The sequence below is a fragment of the Struthio camelus genome, chromosome 11, assembly GCF_040807025.1.
Source record: "Struthio camelus isolate bStrCam1 chromosome 11, bStrCam1.hap1, whole genome shotgun sequence".
In the NCBI taxonomy this organism is placed as follows: domain Eukaryota; kingdom Metazoa; phylum Chordata; class Aves; order Struthioniformes; family Struthionidae; genus Struthio; species Struthio camelus.
The window spans coordinates 8013285-8029538 of record NC_090952.1 but is presented as its reverse complement, the minus strand read 5'-3'; the positions used below and the strand labels follow the sequence as shown (position 1 = coordinate 8029538).

General features: G+C 46.9%; 1 protein-coding gene across 1 annotated transcript in view; it reads right to left on the bottom strand.

Annotated features, from left to right (window-relative positions):
• Nucleotides 1–15774, bottom strand: part of AMOT (angiomotin) — a 39303-nt gene extending 23529 nt beyond the window's left edge. Inside the window, 6 exon segments of the mRNA XM_009685451.2 lie at nucleotides 2507–2599; nucleotides 4062–4206; nucleotides 5617–6070; nucleotides 13210–14128; nucleotides 15571–15631; nucleotides 15634–15774. Of these exon segments, the coding sequence (XP_009683746.2) occupies nucleotides 2507–2599; nucleotides 4062–4206; nucleotides 5617–6070; nucleotides 13210–14128; nucleotides 15571–15631; nucleotides 15634–15759 (1798 nt within the window). The 5' untranslated portion in view covers nucleotides 15760–15774.
• Between the last annotated feature and the right edge of the window lie 480 nt (nucleotides 15775–16254).

The following is a 16254-nucleotide window of genomic DNA, read 5'->3' as shown; positions in this document are numbered from 1 at the left end:
CAATGAGCCGCAGCGCTAGCGAGGAGGGCTAGAAGGTGCCTCACTCAGTACAGTTAGACAATTTGCTCTGATTATATAGACAGCTAGTGAAACTTGGCACCTCTTCACCTCTGAGATTTCAGCACTGGAAAACAAACTGAGTAATTTTAATATCCCAGGCTGTGGAGAGGAGATGGTAGACTTCTGTGCCTAAAAGACTTGTGCTCCTTTCTCCTACGCTGACCCCACAAGTCAGGTGGCCCTGTCTGGAGTAGCTGCCCTCCTTCTCAAACTACCACCCGGTTGTCCTATTTTGCTGGTAGTTTCATCAGAGGAGCCAGGAAACAAGCGAGCAATGACAACGCCTCAGTCCTCTTCTGCTGCCCTTAAAAATGACTCTCTGGGCTAGAACTGTGGCACCTGTATCTACCCTGTCACTGCTCAAAGCAGACCTGCAGTTCAGGAAAGCCTTTCGCCCAGCGTTGCGAGTTCATGCCCAAAGCTTTAAAACCACTCCAAACCCAGCAACTCCTTTCAGCTGGACCTGGTGGGAGCAGCTGTGCTGTTTCAGAAACAGGGCAACTGCCTTCATTACAAAAAAACTGGAAAAAATAGCTGGGGACTGGAGAAATTATCACACAAGGGTGGTAAAGCAAAGCCACAACAGAGAGCTGATGTCCTCTGCATGTGTTGTCATTCTCAGCTCAAGCCAGCCAGCTACAATGATAACATTAGCACACTCACTGGATACATAACCACAGAATACTCCCCGGAGTGATCTACACCCAGCGCTGATGACACCAGAGAAGCTGCATTCCAGAAACCAATATCCCACGACAAAGGAATGAGGACAAGGAGTGGAAGGCTTGAAAAACAGGAACTAGATCCTGGGTGTTCGGAGAGACTGCATATGGAGTACACAGGCCCATTTGTGCAAGCATCTGCATAACTATATTTACAGGACCACAATTATTCCCTTTCTTCTGCCAGCAGAGAGCCCAGAGCAAAGCTTTAGCAACACGGAGTAACTATAGATTCCCTTCTGCTAGGGAAGCTGTGCAGCCCACACAGAGGTTGCAAAAGAAAGCTATGCACAAACAAAGCGCTCCAGAACCCTGCAGAGCAAACTCGGATTGCAACTCGGAGCCAGCTCATGCTGCAAGACACACGGATCGAGGCTATTACCACCAGCCTATTCTTTTACCCGTTTCCCCCACCTCAGTATTTCTCCTCCACCCAGGAGACGAGTTGCTGACAGCGTCAGCCTGCCACAGTGCATTGCAGAAGATGGGTAGAGATGAGACAGAGTGGCATTACGCCAGAAGTCATCAATCAGTGCCAACAGTCTGTTTGTTAATCTGCAAGTGCTTGCAGCTAGGCTTTGGGAGCTTTTCTTCTGACTTTTCCCCAAACGAGCACTGCTTCACTCACAAGTGCCTTCAGCACCCCTACAAATGCTGACGCCAACGAACTGCAGCACTGAGAGGTTTCCGTGTTCATCCAAAACGCGTGGCAGCATGTAAGGCCTCACAGCTTTGGCCTTCTATTCAGAGTTACCATAAGCAACAAAACACTTCCTCCCACCTCTCTGGGTGCCTCTGTGAATCTCAAAGTCCATCAACTTGGTTTAAAAGCTAGACTAAACCGACAGACTTCCCTCCACCACCAGGAGAGTTGAATTCACGCCCTGACAGCCATCCATTTGCAATGTTAAGCCATAAGGAATAAGCTAAAGACAACACCAGCAAGGGATACCAGCATTTGTCAGAGAAGCAATGAGTGTTGCACCATGGAAAGTCTTCTCTGTTTTGCAATTTTATTGCATTACCTTTTATATAACAATTGGAGAAAAGTGAGCATTGTCAGAAGGGTGGAGCACACCATGGGATGAGAGGAAAGTTGGCTCGCTGCTGTCAGCCTCAAGACATTTCCATACAAAGAAAAAGCAGTATTTCACATCTGTCGTTTTGGTTTGCCTTGTGTAAATCCACTGCTGCGGACAGAATCCATGACCCTCACCCAGCCAGCCATATGCTGGAGGCAGTGTTAATCCCCTTTATTTTGGCCGAACTGGATACGGCAGTGGCAAATTAAAGAGGAAAGAGGTGGGAGACCTTCATGGTCTCAGGCCCACTGGCCCTAACTCATGCCGGGACTCTTGCCAGTCTGGTAAGGTTTAAGCCCAAAGCTTGCAGGGGACAAAACAGGTGCACAAATTACCTTGCACGTTATGGCATAAACACTGATTTTGCAAGGTAACTGCACATTATTTACTCTGAAATCTCTAATAAATGAGATGGATCAGATGGATTTTACACACCAACAGAAAGGGAATGCTGAATTCCACCTCCTTTCTCCACTGCCGGTTTTGGAATGCCGCTGCCCTGATTTCTGCCCGAGTAGAAAACGGAAAATGGACAGATTGACAGATCTGAACTATGCTAACCCGCTACATTTTTTTTTTTTTTTTATCCTTCCCAGACTGACCAGAGCATTTCTACTGACCCACAACAAACACGTAACTCACTTTGTGCAAAGAGTTGAGAGATGGTTTTCCGATTGTCTTCAGACCCCTCAAATTCCTTCTCTGCAAGCTGCTTGTTGGCCGTCTCCATGCGTTCTGCAGAATTTTGCAGCAAAAGAAACACAGAAGAATCAAAAACTTTCAGGAATTAAGTCACACCTCCTCAGGACACTTCTACTGCATGCTAGGGGAACAGATCTCCTAATGCTACACAATCAAAAGTAAAAAACACTTTTGAAATGTTTCCAACCATGCCCTTGAGAAGACATTCACAACGAGTCAAAATGGATTAAGGAGAGCCCCAAATAAATTACTTGAAACAATTATAACATATAAGTTTATTTGTTCTATCTTTACAAATATGTTGAGCCGCTTCATAGACTTCAGTACAAGAAATAGATTCATTTCAGTCTTTCATACTGCATCTGTTTATAAAGAAGGTTTTCAAACATCTCCAGAAAGAAAACTTATTTCTTCCACCCAAATAAATCTCACCATACAATTAAGAGATTCCCCTACAATCCTCCACTCAGTTATAAGACGTTGAAGATCAAATTACTGTTGTTCAGTTACCTGACTTTAGGGAAAGACGTAAAATCCTAAGCATAGTTTAACAGCTCTGCTTGCTGCAGGCTATCAGAAGTTTAGATCAGACTATGAACATACAAATGAAATGTTTATGCTATGAATTTTATTATGAATAAGATTATTAAAATGCAGGCCTTTGTGTACTGTCCTTCTCGATAGCACCAGGCACTGTATGGCCTTACTTCTTAGACGCAAAACAGTTTCTGGGAACATGCTCTTAGCAAGAGACTAAGGAAATGAGAGGAGATGATGCATAGATCAACCAGAAAGCTTATATAAAAAAATTTAACTTATATTTTAAAAGACTTACTATATATACACCTCTAAACATCTAAAATCACAAATGTTTTTCGCCTTTCAAACAGTAATGCTTAAACTTTGACCCATGTTAAGGTCAAATACCATTCAACACCGCTTTCCATTCCCAGCCACAGTACTACCTCTTAGCAAGAACCAGATGCTAATAACATCTCACCCTGGAAAAGAGAGGGGGATCCAAAAAACCAGATGCCTACTTTGATAAGAAATGACAAGACCTTCAGGAAGAGCAGACAGTCTGCAGTTTGTATGTCAGTGCAAAGGGGTCACTGGACAGGAAATAAAGTGAACATGCCTGGTGTGGGATTAGGCAGTCAGCAAAACGTCTTTCCATTTGTGTAAACTGAACAAATTGTACAAATTGTGTCTAGGATATATAAGACAAGAGAGAATTCCAGGCTTGCATCTGTTTTATGGTATTTGGCTTATCACATGCTGCTTCTCAATGAGAAACAGGCTGGTAACGAGAGACTAGAGCACTCTCCTAAACCTGTCTTTTCCATACCCCCAGCAACTGCTTCCAATCGCAGACTGAGTACACTTGAGTATCCTGTCATATTCCAGTGGTGCTAAACAATGAATCCTGCAGCAAAACACTGGCCTGTTAAGTACAACACCACCAAATTACAAAGAAAAGTTTTATTTCATTCACCTCTCAGATCCCTGTTGAAATCATGAAGCCTACGAATTTCTCCTTCCAGCTTATTTCTCATGGCCTTTTCCAGGGCATCCCGCTTAGAGGATGATTTCTCCAGGTTTTTGTATGCCTCTGAAACTTGCTGAATTTCTGTCTCCAGCTGCAGTGGAAGTGAAAACACAAGCACTTACTATTTCATCACTAGCAATACATTTTACTTAGAAAGTAATCTTCCTTCTGAGGCTCTAAAGTTTTCCTTACTGAGATAAAATACACCTACACCTATACATCACGTAAAACTACAGAGCCTCAGATTTGCAAGGGATCCTCTGTTCTAAAGCCAATGGCTGGGGCGGGGGGGGGAGACTAGACTCTCCTTCCAGGCGCTAGCTCTAACTGTTTGCCTAGCATGATCAGAGCACAGATACAGGGAATTGAAAATGCACAAATGTCATCTGCTTTTTTTTTTTTCTTCTTCTTCTTCTTCTTTAAGATTGGGAGAGCGCGTAACAGTTTGGCACTACTGTTATTTTGGGCAAAAAACAATTACATAAACAGCTAACGTGATAGCAAGCTGAATAAGTACAATAAAACAAGAAAAGCAGACAAAACTATGCTAAAAAATGCTATTGCCAGATCCTGCATTACTGATGAACTCTGAACTGATGAACTCCGCAGCTCTGTATTTTTTATGGTCCAAAGTTCACAATAAAACCTCCTGATGTTCTTTGCTTACAAGTCCACAATTTCATTAGTATTTTTTAAATATTCAATTTACTAAATTGTGTTTAGGGGGGGAAGGGAGAACAGTTGCAATAAAATATTTTCTCCTTCCTTTTAACCTTCAGTGTAAAGCGTCTCAGTATGATCCTGAGCAAGCAACTGATCTCCCAAGGCAGAAGGAGATTCACCTCTAACTCTTCTCACCCGGCGTGGTTTTATACTGCTACGGAAGCGTGGATCCACGCAATAGCAAACCCCATCAGCCCTGTCTCCAGTAAAGGATGAACAAGGGGAAGGAGAAGAGTTCGTTTTTATCCTTCTTTCATTATCAGGAAGCTGTCACACATTTCACTAAAGCACTTCCTGCCCAGGAACCTTCCAAAGGAAAAAAAAAAAACACCACCACAATGAATATATCCCTGGAAAGAGGTAACGTAGGGAATGAACCAGTGTGGGAAGCCACACTAGCCATGTGAACTCAAACAAGTGTTTCATCACGAGCCGCATGTTTTTATGGCCCTGGAGAACGCTCAGTGCAAAGAGCACTGCAAGGCCCACAAAGCCCTAACCTGCAAGCGGCACTAATCCGCTCGCGCTGTAAGGCAAAGGCTCCTTGGAGCGTGGCCAGTCACCTGTTGGAATGAAACTGAGGACTTTGATGGTACCTTCTGATGAAGCTGAGTTACTACCCAAAGGAACAGGATACAGATTGATCAATCTAGATTACGTAAGACTCTAAAGTAGCTAATCAGTCCCTTAAGCACGCAGTGTAACAAATGCAGACTAGATGATTCAGTTATGGAGGGCATTAGACACAGGAGAGTACCTAACACCCAAGAACACTCACCTTCTGCAACCGGGCTACTTTCTCATAACACCCGTCCAGCTCCTGTCGTAAAGACCGGTTCTCTTCTGACAGGATTTCTACCATCTGCTGGGCCCTGGAAACTATGGCAAAAGGATCTACTTGCATCTGCTGATACGGGGAAGGTATCTGCTGAGCCCTGGACATTACTGAATAGGAGTCGCCTTGCTGCTGCTGCGGGCCTAGGAAGGGCTGACATAGTCGGTACAAATCTCCCTGATGGACTTGGTTTGACAAGAACGGCTGCTGGGTCCGTGGCAGAATGGCAGGATCTCCCTGGCTTGGGGTCAGGGGTGGCTGATGTTGGGAAGGGGACAGCCTGGATGGTGGCGGAGACTGAAGCAAGGTCAAAGATCCCAAGGACGTTAAGGAAGAAGTTGGGCTGTGGTGGTGAGGTGGTCTCTGTTGTAACTGCAGCTGCACATCTGGGTTCTGCCTAGAAAACAGAGAGCAGAAGCTCCATGAGAGTCATGCAGAAGACGGTGCATGAACCAAGCGACAAGGAGCGGAAGGCAGGTATTTATGTAGGTCCTATCAAGAGCTCGTCCCACAAACAAAACTTATACATGAGTTTTTTTCATTTTAATAAGATTGTTTAAAAAAACAAAAGAAAAAAAAAGGTGCTTCAAAAATCAAACAGCTATCAGAAAATAAATTCTAAATATAGGAAGGTCTTTCTTCCCAAGTCCATTTTTTACAGAAACACTAGGAGAAACTCCATCAACAACTACTGACCAAAATTATTTTTACAACTTTTTTCCACACTTTGTGGATAAAATGGCAGAACAGAGGACTGTTAGGAATGGGCTGTTTTGTTCTGTCCCGAAATGCACAACCTCTCACATAGAAAACAAGGAGTGTTCTCCTGCAGTTCAGAGGACAGACAGTTAAAAGGAAGTGGCTAAGCTCTCCATTATTAAGTCAGGCACCACTGGTCCAAGCATTCTGAAATGCCAACCAAGAAGCCACAGCCTGGTAAAATGAGAGAGTTATAGGATCCAAAAGCCAACCTAAGAGTCAAAAGCAGACTTGCGATTTGGAGCACGCTCAGACCTAAGCAGTAGGTGTGTTTACTGCTCCTAACGATAACCTTTGTAGGATATCACAGAAAGATCGAAGTAGGAAGGGACCTCTGGAGATTATCTAGTTCAGCCTCCTTGCTCAAGCACGGTCACCTAGAGCACATTGCCCTGGATCGTGTCCAGATGACTTCTGAGTATCTCCAAGGACGGAGACTCCACAGCCTCTCCGGGCAACCTGCCCCAGGGCTCAGTCACCCTCCCAGGAAAGGGGTTTTTCCTCACGTTCAGATGGACCTGCCTGTGGTTCAGTTTGTGCCCGCTGCCTCTCAACCTAGCGCTGGGCACCACGGAGAAGAGTCTGGCCCCATCCTCTTGACACCCTCCCTTCAGGTACCTATGCCCGTTGATCAGATCCCCCCGCAGTCTTCTCTGCTTCAGGCTGAACAGCCCCAGCTCTGTCAGCCTTTCCTCATACTGCTCCAATCCCTTTATCACCTTAGTAGCCCTTTGCTGCACTCGCTCCAGCGGCTCCATGTCTTTCTTGTACTGGGGAGCCCCAAACTGGACACAGTACTCCAGGTGAGGCCTCACCAGGGCTGAGGAGAGGGGCAGGATCACCTCCCTCGACCAACACACCCCAGGACACCATTGGCCTTCTTGGCCGCAAGGGCACATTGCTGGCTCACGGTCAACTTGTTGTCCGCCAGGACTCCCAGGTCCTTCTCTGCAGAGCTGCTTTCCAGCAGGTCAGCCCCCGGTCTGTCCTGGTGCCTGGAGTTATTCCTCCCCAGGTGCAGGACCCTGTGCTTGCCTTCGCTGTATTTCCTGAGGTTCCTCCTCTGCCCATCTCTACAGCCTGTCGAGGTCCCCTCTGATGGTCAAAGATAGACCTAGCAATCTGCATCACGCAAGAGTCTGCTACTGAACTAACTCAAGCTATATCAGCTTCCATTTTCCAAGCCCTGGAGATCCCAGGCTCAACTTCTGCTGTGTTAGACAAGGAAGCATCTACTCTTAGAACATTGTGTGGGTTTATTGTGCTGGATGACCTCAGGAGGCAGACTGTGCTTCCTGCTCTAAAGATATTGAACCTTCAACTTCTTGGCATGTTCTTTATTCTAGCAGCTGAAGTCTCTCCCTAAGCCACAGCTAGTCCCCTCTTGAGCACAGAGCTGAGGCTGGGGCAAACCCAGCCTAGCAGTTCAACGTGTTCTGAAATACTCCTGATAAAAAGTTTCCCACCCTGTGGGCCGCAGTTCAATCCTGCAGCTGGAAGAGCACGTCCTGTTCCACCTGACCGTAGCTGGTGCCAAACGCGCCGCACTGCTGTCTGCATTCACCACGGCCACCTCCAAGGACCCCAAGGGCTTGCTCCGAGTGCACTAGGGGTATGGGATGCACAAGAGAGCCCCCAGCTCAGCTCTCCCACCATGCCAGGAGCATCAGCAGCAGGTCAACTGACAACAGCAGGCGCGGAGCTGAACTAGGAGCTAAAGGGTTACATGGCGGGCTTCTCTGTCACTGTGCAAACACTCAGCATCATCCTTCCTGTTCTGTGCAGAGCAAACGCATCAACCCTTCATACCCGGCCAAAGAGGAAATGGCTGTATTAATCACATCTGGCTGGCAGGGCATGTAGGAGATCGTACACCCTGAACCCAGCGCAGGGTTTGCTATACCTGTGTTGGGTGTCTTTCTAGCAGAGAAGGGGCATTTGTCAAGCATCCTTGCTAAGGGACTAGGACAGAAACATCCCCCTAACAGGAAAACAAACGACACAGGAAAAAAAACAAGAATAACTACTCTAGATACTGATCATTTCTTTCTCACACTCCAGTGATTTGCTCCTTGTCAGCAGCATCGTTTCAAGAGCTGTTTTTCCCCAGGAAATATGCTGCGTGAGGACCTCGGGGGGGTCATGCAGACGAGAGATGTGCAACTAATTTCCTCAGGAATGTTCAGTTTAGTAGCAGCAGCTTGGCGCTTCCTCTCCTGGGAGGTCAGCTCTATGTATTGCTGCATTTATTTCATTATTTTTATTTGTTAGTTCTCATAATGGAGAATAAGGCAAAAAGGCCACGTGACATGCTCAAGATCATCTGGTTTATCACAGATGATTTCCAGCTACTTTCTTACCTCACCCAGGTTACGTGCTAACTTTGCATCTTCAGAAATCATCTGGCTCCTTGACCTTATTCTTTACGTAACGTCACATTGCTCTGTTTTGATGTCAAAAACATTTATGGCATAACCTTGTCATGACAGTTCATCTATGGTGACCTAAAGATCAAAATCTGTATATTGCAAGTCTGCCTCATAGCTGCAAAAAAGCACCCTACCAGTTTTGAACCCACAAAATACTGCCCAAGTCTGAAAAGAACCTGAAGCAATTACTAGGAGAGGCTAACTTGACTCCACTGATCTCAGTGTGTGAATATTATAAAGCAAACGAGGACTATTTAGAAGCCAGTGTTAAACAGTTGGAGCTATCTGATTAGAAGCACCTCGTTATTCTGCCATCCCAGAAGCAACATGGGCAGCAATTTGCCCGTTTCCACAGGGCCTGAGCACTCGCAACAGGAATGCGAGAACGGCCAAAAAAAAGCAACAGCAGCAGATAAATCCTGAAGGGATAGTCTGCACTGACATGCCTGGTAATGATTTTTTTTTTTTTAAACCCATTGTAAAGAAGAACTCTAGAAAATCGTGGCCGAGTATTTCTTAACAAGATGCATTTTCAAAATTTCCAGCATTTTGGCACTCACATATACAGCCTTTCACATCTTGAAATTATACCAGTCTTGTGGGTTCAAGCCATGACGTGAGAGCTAGGAGCCACTAGTTCTGTGGCATTATCAGCTCTGGAAGTGCCTGGATGCACAGCTTCCAAAATGCTACCAGTGCTTTTATACTGCCAGCAAAATGAGATAATCCGGCAAGGAAATATGTATTTTTTTTTTTAAAAGATGGGTTGTTTTACCTAGAAATCTCACAGTGACAGCTAACACCTTTTTAACATCTTGCATGCAAACTTTTGCATACGGGTTCAAAGACTCTTTTAGCATCACCACCACTTTCAATTCTGTCTGACAAAACACTTGGATGTGTTTTGTGGGTTCCAAATATCTGGCTCTGAAATCCCTCAGATTAACATGGGAATTGCAGAGTTTATTTCCCGGTTACCCCAATTTTGGATTCAGAGGTTTAGAAAGGTAAATGAACCAAAATGGACTTTTCGAGATTTTTAAGACTCCAAAATTGTAAGGTGTAATTCACTACCGGGGTCAGCTAACAGAATTGTTGATACAATGGCAATAGAAACTTCCCTCCCTGTGATATATAATCCATAATCAGGTAACCTTGCAGGAGTAATTAAAATTAAACCCGAGCTAACCACTTCATGCAAAAATGCAGGAAGACTCTCAAAAATACATGGAAAATAAAGTCACTCGCTATCCTTCTACTTGCCTCAGTGCGATAAAGACTTTAAACCCAAATGCAGAAAGAAAAATCGGTGCATTTAACTCCAACAACTGTTTAAGTCTGAAAACGTAACTTTTGCAAGCAAACTTTGCCATCGGGAGCCCTGATGCTGCCAGGATTGCAAACCCCACGGCACGCAGAAGAGACGCCGGGAGAGAAGGAAAGCGGGGGCGGCCGAAGAACAGGGAGACCAGGCAAGGCCTCTCTGGCTCATTCAAAACTTTTCCACCTTCCCAGTTTCCCCTGGCTGTGTCGTGCGCGAGCGGTTACAGCTCCCCTCTCCCGCGCAACTCGGGCAACGTTAACCACAGGAGGGGGCAGCCTCCGCTCGAAACCAAGCGGCTGCATTTTTGCTCTGCTTCCTCGTCATACCCGATTATGCCCCGCTTTGATGCTGCTCGGGGGAACGCAGCGCACAGCCGCGATTTACTGATTACGGGACAAATTCGGCAGGCTTCCTTCTCGGAAGGTTTCCGTGAAGTCACTGGGATTAGTCCCCGTCCCCCCGCCCCCGGCAAGAGCTCCGTCTTTTGGGCTCTGAACAGGGGACAGCGCTTGAATCGGAGAGAGAGACGACCTCCTCCGAGCCGAGACGCTGCCGAAAGCGGCCCCTTCTCCCCCATCTCCAGCCGTGCTGCCCGTCACGGAGACTAGGCAGGACACCGAGCCCAAGGCTCCCTTCTCCTCCTCGCCTCAGGGGCTCGGACCCGAACGTTTATTTTCATCACTGACACGAAGGCGCGTTTGACGTAACAGGGCGAGAACTGCGTTTCGGAGCTTCCCAGGCAGCCAGCCCTCTTGCGAGCCTTAACGTTTCCAAATAACCGCGCAGACGCCTCCGGCGCGCCCGGTATTTGCGCTGAGCCGACGTCCCGACGAGCGCACCCGCGCGCCCCCAGAGCGGGTGAGGCCAACTGCGTGCAGGCAGGTCGGAGCTCACCAGGCAGCCCGCTCCTTTCCCAGCCTGGGGAGGGTGAATCACGCGAACGCTGTGAATTCCCCAAGGTTTATCTTGCTCAACGAGTTTTATTTAACCGCGCTGGTAGGTCACCCTCAAATTCCACCGAACAACGAGGTGTGTGGGGGGGGAAAACCCGCAGCAGCCAGGGTGTGCCTTCGCCCAGCGGGGAGAAGGGGCTTTGCTTCCTTGACAGACCGTTCCAGAAACCACGCGCGTGGTTAACAGCCCAAACGGATCCCGATAAACACAGAGCCCCGCTGCAGGAAAACCGGAGCGGCTGGACATACTTCAGGTTCAGGTACTTCATACTTCAGAGGTTGCAGAGCGGCCGCTGTCAGCGCTGCCCGGCGCGAGGGACACGCGCTCCTCAACGCCGCCCCCCAGCTGCACCTCTGGCAAGGCGGAAGGTCTCCGAGCGCGTGAGCGCGCGAGGGGCACCCAGGACTCGCTCCCTGCCCTCGCTACGCTGTACTTCAGGGATTAAGTCTTGCAATCCTTCTCCCGCTTCAGCGTTTGCTGCTTGCAAAGGAAACCTCTTCTCCGCGCAGCTATTTAGGTTAAAAAGTAACCTCATTAGATTCCCAGTGCTTTGAAGACAAATTTCAGTTGCTTCCCCGACTGGAAACCTTGCCAGCGCAACCTTTCTCCTCCTCCTCCTCCTCCTCCTCCCCCTCCCCCCCCCCTTTTCTTTCTAGGCAGCCAGGACCCATCCAACACAGACAAAAATCACCCTGTCTAGAGGAGCTGACTGTTGGCGTGTTTTCAAGCAGCAAGCAGGCTAGGGCTGGGATACGCTATGTATAATATTACGAGCGTTTCTGATGCAGGATAGCCGTTAAGGGTTCGTCTCCCTTTCCCGTGTGCACAGACCTTCAAGGCCTATGAACGTGCAAAAACATTTTCAACGAGCTTCTCCAATCATTCGGCCACCCCCCAAAAACCCTTTACTTCCCCTTTTCCTGGCCTCTTTATTATTTATTTAGCCAGATCAAAGGGCCTTTTCATCGGGCTCGCATGCTGCTGAAGTCATTTCAGATCACAAACAATGGTGGACAAACTCTGAAAATAGCTCCCCACAGGACTGGGAAGGTCCTTAACGGATTCAAATTCCCCAAAGCTCAGACTCCGTTCCCAAACGGACTGGTTTCAACGCAGCACGGGCAAACACACACGCCCGCAGCCCTCGCGCCACGCACTTTTTTCAGTAACGCTCTCTCCTGTTGCTACTTTGCGATGACCCCTTTAGCGCCAAAGCCAGGCCTAAATCATTATACCACAGTCCCGCCTGGTTTTAGACAGAAATGAGATGGTAAGGAGTAGAGCCGTATTTTCAGCCCACCTGAATAAAACTTCATCTTCACCCACATGCACTTCAGTGTTTGGCCCAAGCCAAAATTAGCTTCTGATCTTGAGGAAACTAGAACAGGCTGGGATTTCAATTGAGGCAAGGAAAAAAAAAAAAAGCAACAACAAAAACAAAAGCTAAACAAACAAATCCGGGACGAGGCACAAAGCACACTCCATGCTGCACTCCCACGCTCCACTGAAAACGAAATCTGGAAAACTCTAGAGGAAGCTCAGGTGGTGTTCCCCCCTCCACTGTTCTTGCTTTCATTCACTTTCTCCTTCCCTAAGCAGCATTTAGGTGCGGTTTAAACCTAAAAAAAACATTTTGTCCTGGCAGACTTAATTAAAGCACAGCTTAGTCTTGCAATAAGTAACAGTAAGTTTCTCAAGTGAATCACACCGCAGCTCTAGCTTTTTTAACAAACCTTTTGTAGGGCTCTGGAGCCGCGTTAAACTTCTCCATGCCATTAAAAAAAAACAAAAAAACAAAAAAACAAGCTGGCTTGTTTTTTTGGCTTTGGGTTTTTTTGTTTGTTTGTTTTTAAACACAGTGTCAGACCTCTCTAGGTAAGCTAATGGAACAGGGTACAGTCCCTCCAGACACAGTCCATAGCGGAGCACAATAGGTAGTCTCACATAACTGAGATGGGACCTCTGCTGAACGATAACCTGCCTTAGGAGCGAGGGGAATGGACTGAATGTTGTACTTTCTCTCCTCCTCTGGCTAAGCATCACAGAGTCTTTTTCTAAGACCTTCCTTACCTGACTGACCCATATTCAGGGGGATGTTGATACCTCATCATAGGCCCATCAGATCTTCCCTGCTGGCTCATGCGATGATCACTATAGAAATGTCCCGAGTCCTGAGGTTTACAGTTCATGGATGGGGTGGACACATTTTTGTAAGGATACTCGGGAGGAGGACCCCGCTGCTCCATCCCTTTCAAGTTGGGCTGGGAAGGGGGCTGCACCGAGTTCTTGTAGAACTCATTGGAACCAGAATTTTTATAAGGGTCGCTTGACTGCTGAGGAGAAAGCGGAGAGAGGGGGGAGAGCGGTGCGCTCGTGACAGGCGCGTGGGCCTTGACACCGCTGGTGGCCAAGGACAGCTGCATCAGCCTCTCGCTCAAGGAGCGGACGTGTCCTTGCTTGAGGTCCTTAAGTCCTTCATCCTGGTGGACCTTCCCTGGGCTCACACGCTGAACTGTGGGCCGCCCTTCAGTCCTCATCTTTTGGTTGGTGACCCCCGTTACATAAAAGGCTGCCCCAACGCTAGCATGCGGCTGGCCCCTGAAATACTGCGACTGGACTTTGGCTTCCTCATAGGTCGGGAGATCCTCGCTGTTCTGAAGTCGTGGGGAGAGCTGCTTCTCCATGATGCTGTTGTCCACCTGTATCTCCTGGCCCTGGGGCTCCTGACGGGCAGCATGAGTCACAAGCTGGTGGTCCTGGGAGCTCAGCCCTTCGTTCTGAGATGCTGGACTCCCAGTGCTGTTGAAAGGGGGGGCATTTCCTGTGGCTTGTTGATGTAAGGCAAGAAGGTTACGGTTGTCATTTGGGTTTCCGTATCTGAGCTGCTCCTGCAGCAGGCGCTGCAAAACTGTCGTAGCTGCTTGCTCTTCTGAATTCCTCATCTCAAACTGCGGTGCCTTTTGGGTGGAACGGAAAAGCTGCCCTTGACCTAAGGAGAGGAGACACGGTTATTAGCCCCTGAGTGGATCAAGCAGGAGACATTTAAGAGCAATGGCTTGAAATAAGGAAAAATGCAGGTTAGATTACCAAAGGTCCCCATAACAATAGGGGTCATTAAGGCCCTTTAACATAAGAAGGCCTTGCATGCTCAGGGGGCAAAACCTCAAAAGGTGATGAAAGGTGACTTGCAAGTTTATAGGAATATTAATCAACCGCAAGCTGTAGGAATACATGCTGAATACATCAGACAGCAAGGCTACTTTCAGGCAGAAAGGAGACCTATAATTCACAGGAAGACGGTAAAAATGCCTGAGCCCTGTTTGCTCTATACTTAGGGCGACCAACAATGAAACACATTTCCCAGGTTTGCAGGCAGACCAGGATAAAAGGGTGAAATCAGCAATTTGTCAGGTTTAAGGAAGAACTGAAAAACACAGACACCCATTAAGATAACGTATGTATCGGAGGAAGTAAAGGAATCTCTTAGCCCGGATCATTTAAAGCAAGTAATGAATACCTGGTTAACGAGCAGATCTTTAGAGTTACTAAATATCCAGAGTCAGATCAGCGCTTCATCTCCTTGCTACAGAAAATACTACATACCAGTGCAAGTGAGGACTCTAACTTCCTGCTATACAAAGGCAACCAAATCCTCACACATCTAAATACCATCATCTGAATGCATGCAAAAGCAAGAGGAAGAAAAATAGCTGTCTGATCTAAAGCACAGGAAAAGACAGGAAAAAGCATTGTGTACCAATGAAAGAAACGTAAAGAGCTAATGTCAAGCACGTCCTAAGTACAGATTCAACAGCCTGTGGATTCAATCCAACAGTGATTACAGCATGAGCAGTCTCCCAGTGGAGTCAGGAATATGTTGTTACTAAAAATTAAGCCCATTGGCCTTGCATGAGTTGAAATAGCCAAAACTCATGATACCTTTCAGACACGTAACTAAAAGCAGAGCTACTTTTGAGCCAGAACAGTCCAGAATAACATCCCAGAGCGTGCTCTACTTGCTGGCTGAGCTGCAGCTCTGCTTCAGTAGCAGAATACACAGCGGTATTCACTCTATTTTGAGACTCTTCTGTAAAAAGTTGTCCCTTAGCAAAGGGTAACTTGCCCCAAATAGCTTGTTCCCTGGCAGAACCAGGGACAGACTGCAGGAGGCAGGAGAAATGAAGAGCGTCATTTCTTCTGCAGCTCTATAACCACTCGGTCTCCTCTGTTGAGTCAGCCTACTGCATGGATCTATCAATATAAACACAAGGCCTTGATATCGTCAGGCAGACAGAGCCCTTCTCCAGCTTTAAAAAAAGAGAGGGTTAAAATCCTTCTCATTCCAGACCGCCTTACCAGTCTAGAAATTCAGGCTCCGATAAATGGCCTGGAATGAGATTCTCTTGAAATCCTACTTGAAGTGGCACGTACCTATTTCCTTCACTTTGACTTCCTTAGTAAGGAGGAGCAGTTCTGACGCGTGGGAGGACACAGGGCCTTCCTCTTGCAAGTCCAAGATCTCCTCTCAGAGATGGCTTCAGTCCCCTCTTCAGTAGGCCAGATCACTTGATGCTCTCCTCGCCTCCAAAATAATTCTGAGGAAAGCATTGAAAACACCATTTTAATCAGCAGATGAGACACTAGGAATAATAAACCTTGACCAGCATTTCACATTTTTCTTTTGTAGTTCCTTGTTTTCTCCCAGAGCCCAGCAATTCTGATCCCTTCAGGATGAAAGGAAACCCCTGTGCCTAACAATCTTACTCCAGCTGCTGCTTTAATCACGACAATTTCTGCTCCAAGATTAAACGTTGCCAAGTAATGCTCTGTCCCATCTGTGCCTCCAAGTGAAACAGCGATTAAAACTCGCTAATTCTTTAACTCCATTGTTTTATTTTTCATTAGGAATGAAAGCTGCCGCACAGATGATGATACCCTGTGTTAACGGCTCCTTTTTCAATAGAAATCCTTTGATGAAAGGTGCTATAGCTAAATGCTTTACAAACATGAACTGTGCTGCAAAAATGACTGTGAGAATGACCACTATACGGGTATTAGCTTTATTTTACAGATTGGGAAAGTGAGGGAAGTGAAGGACATTGCCAAAGTATATGC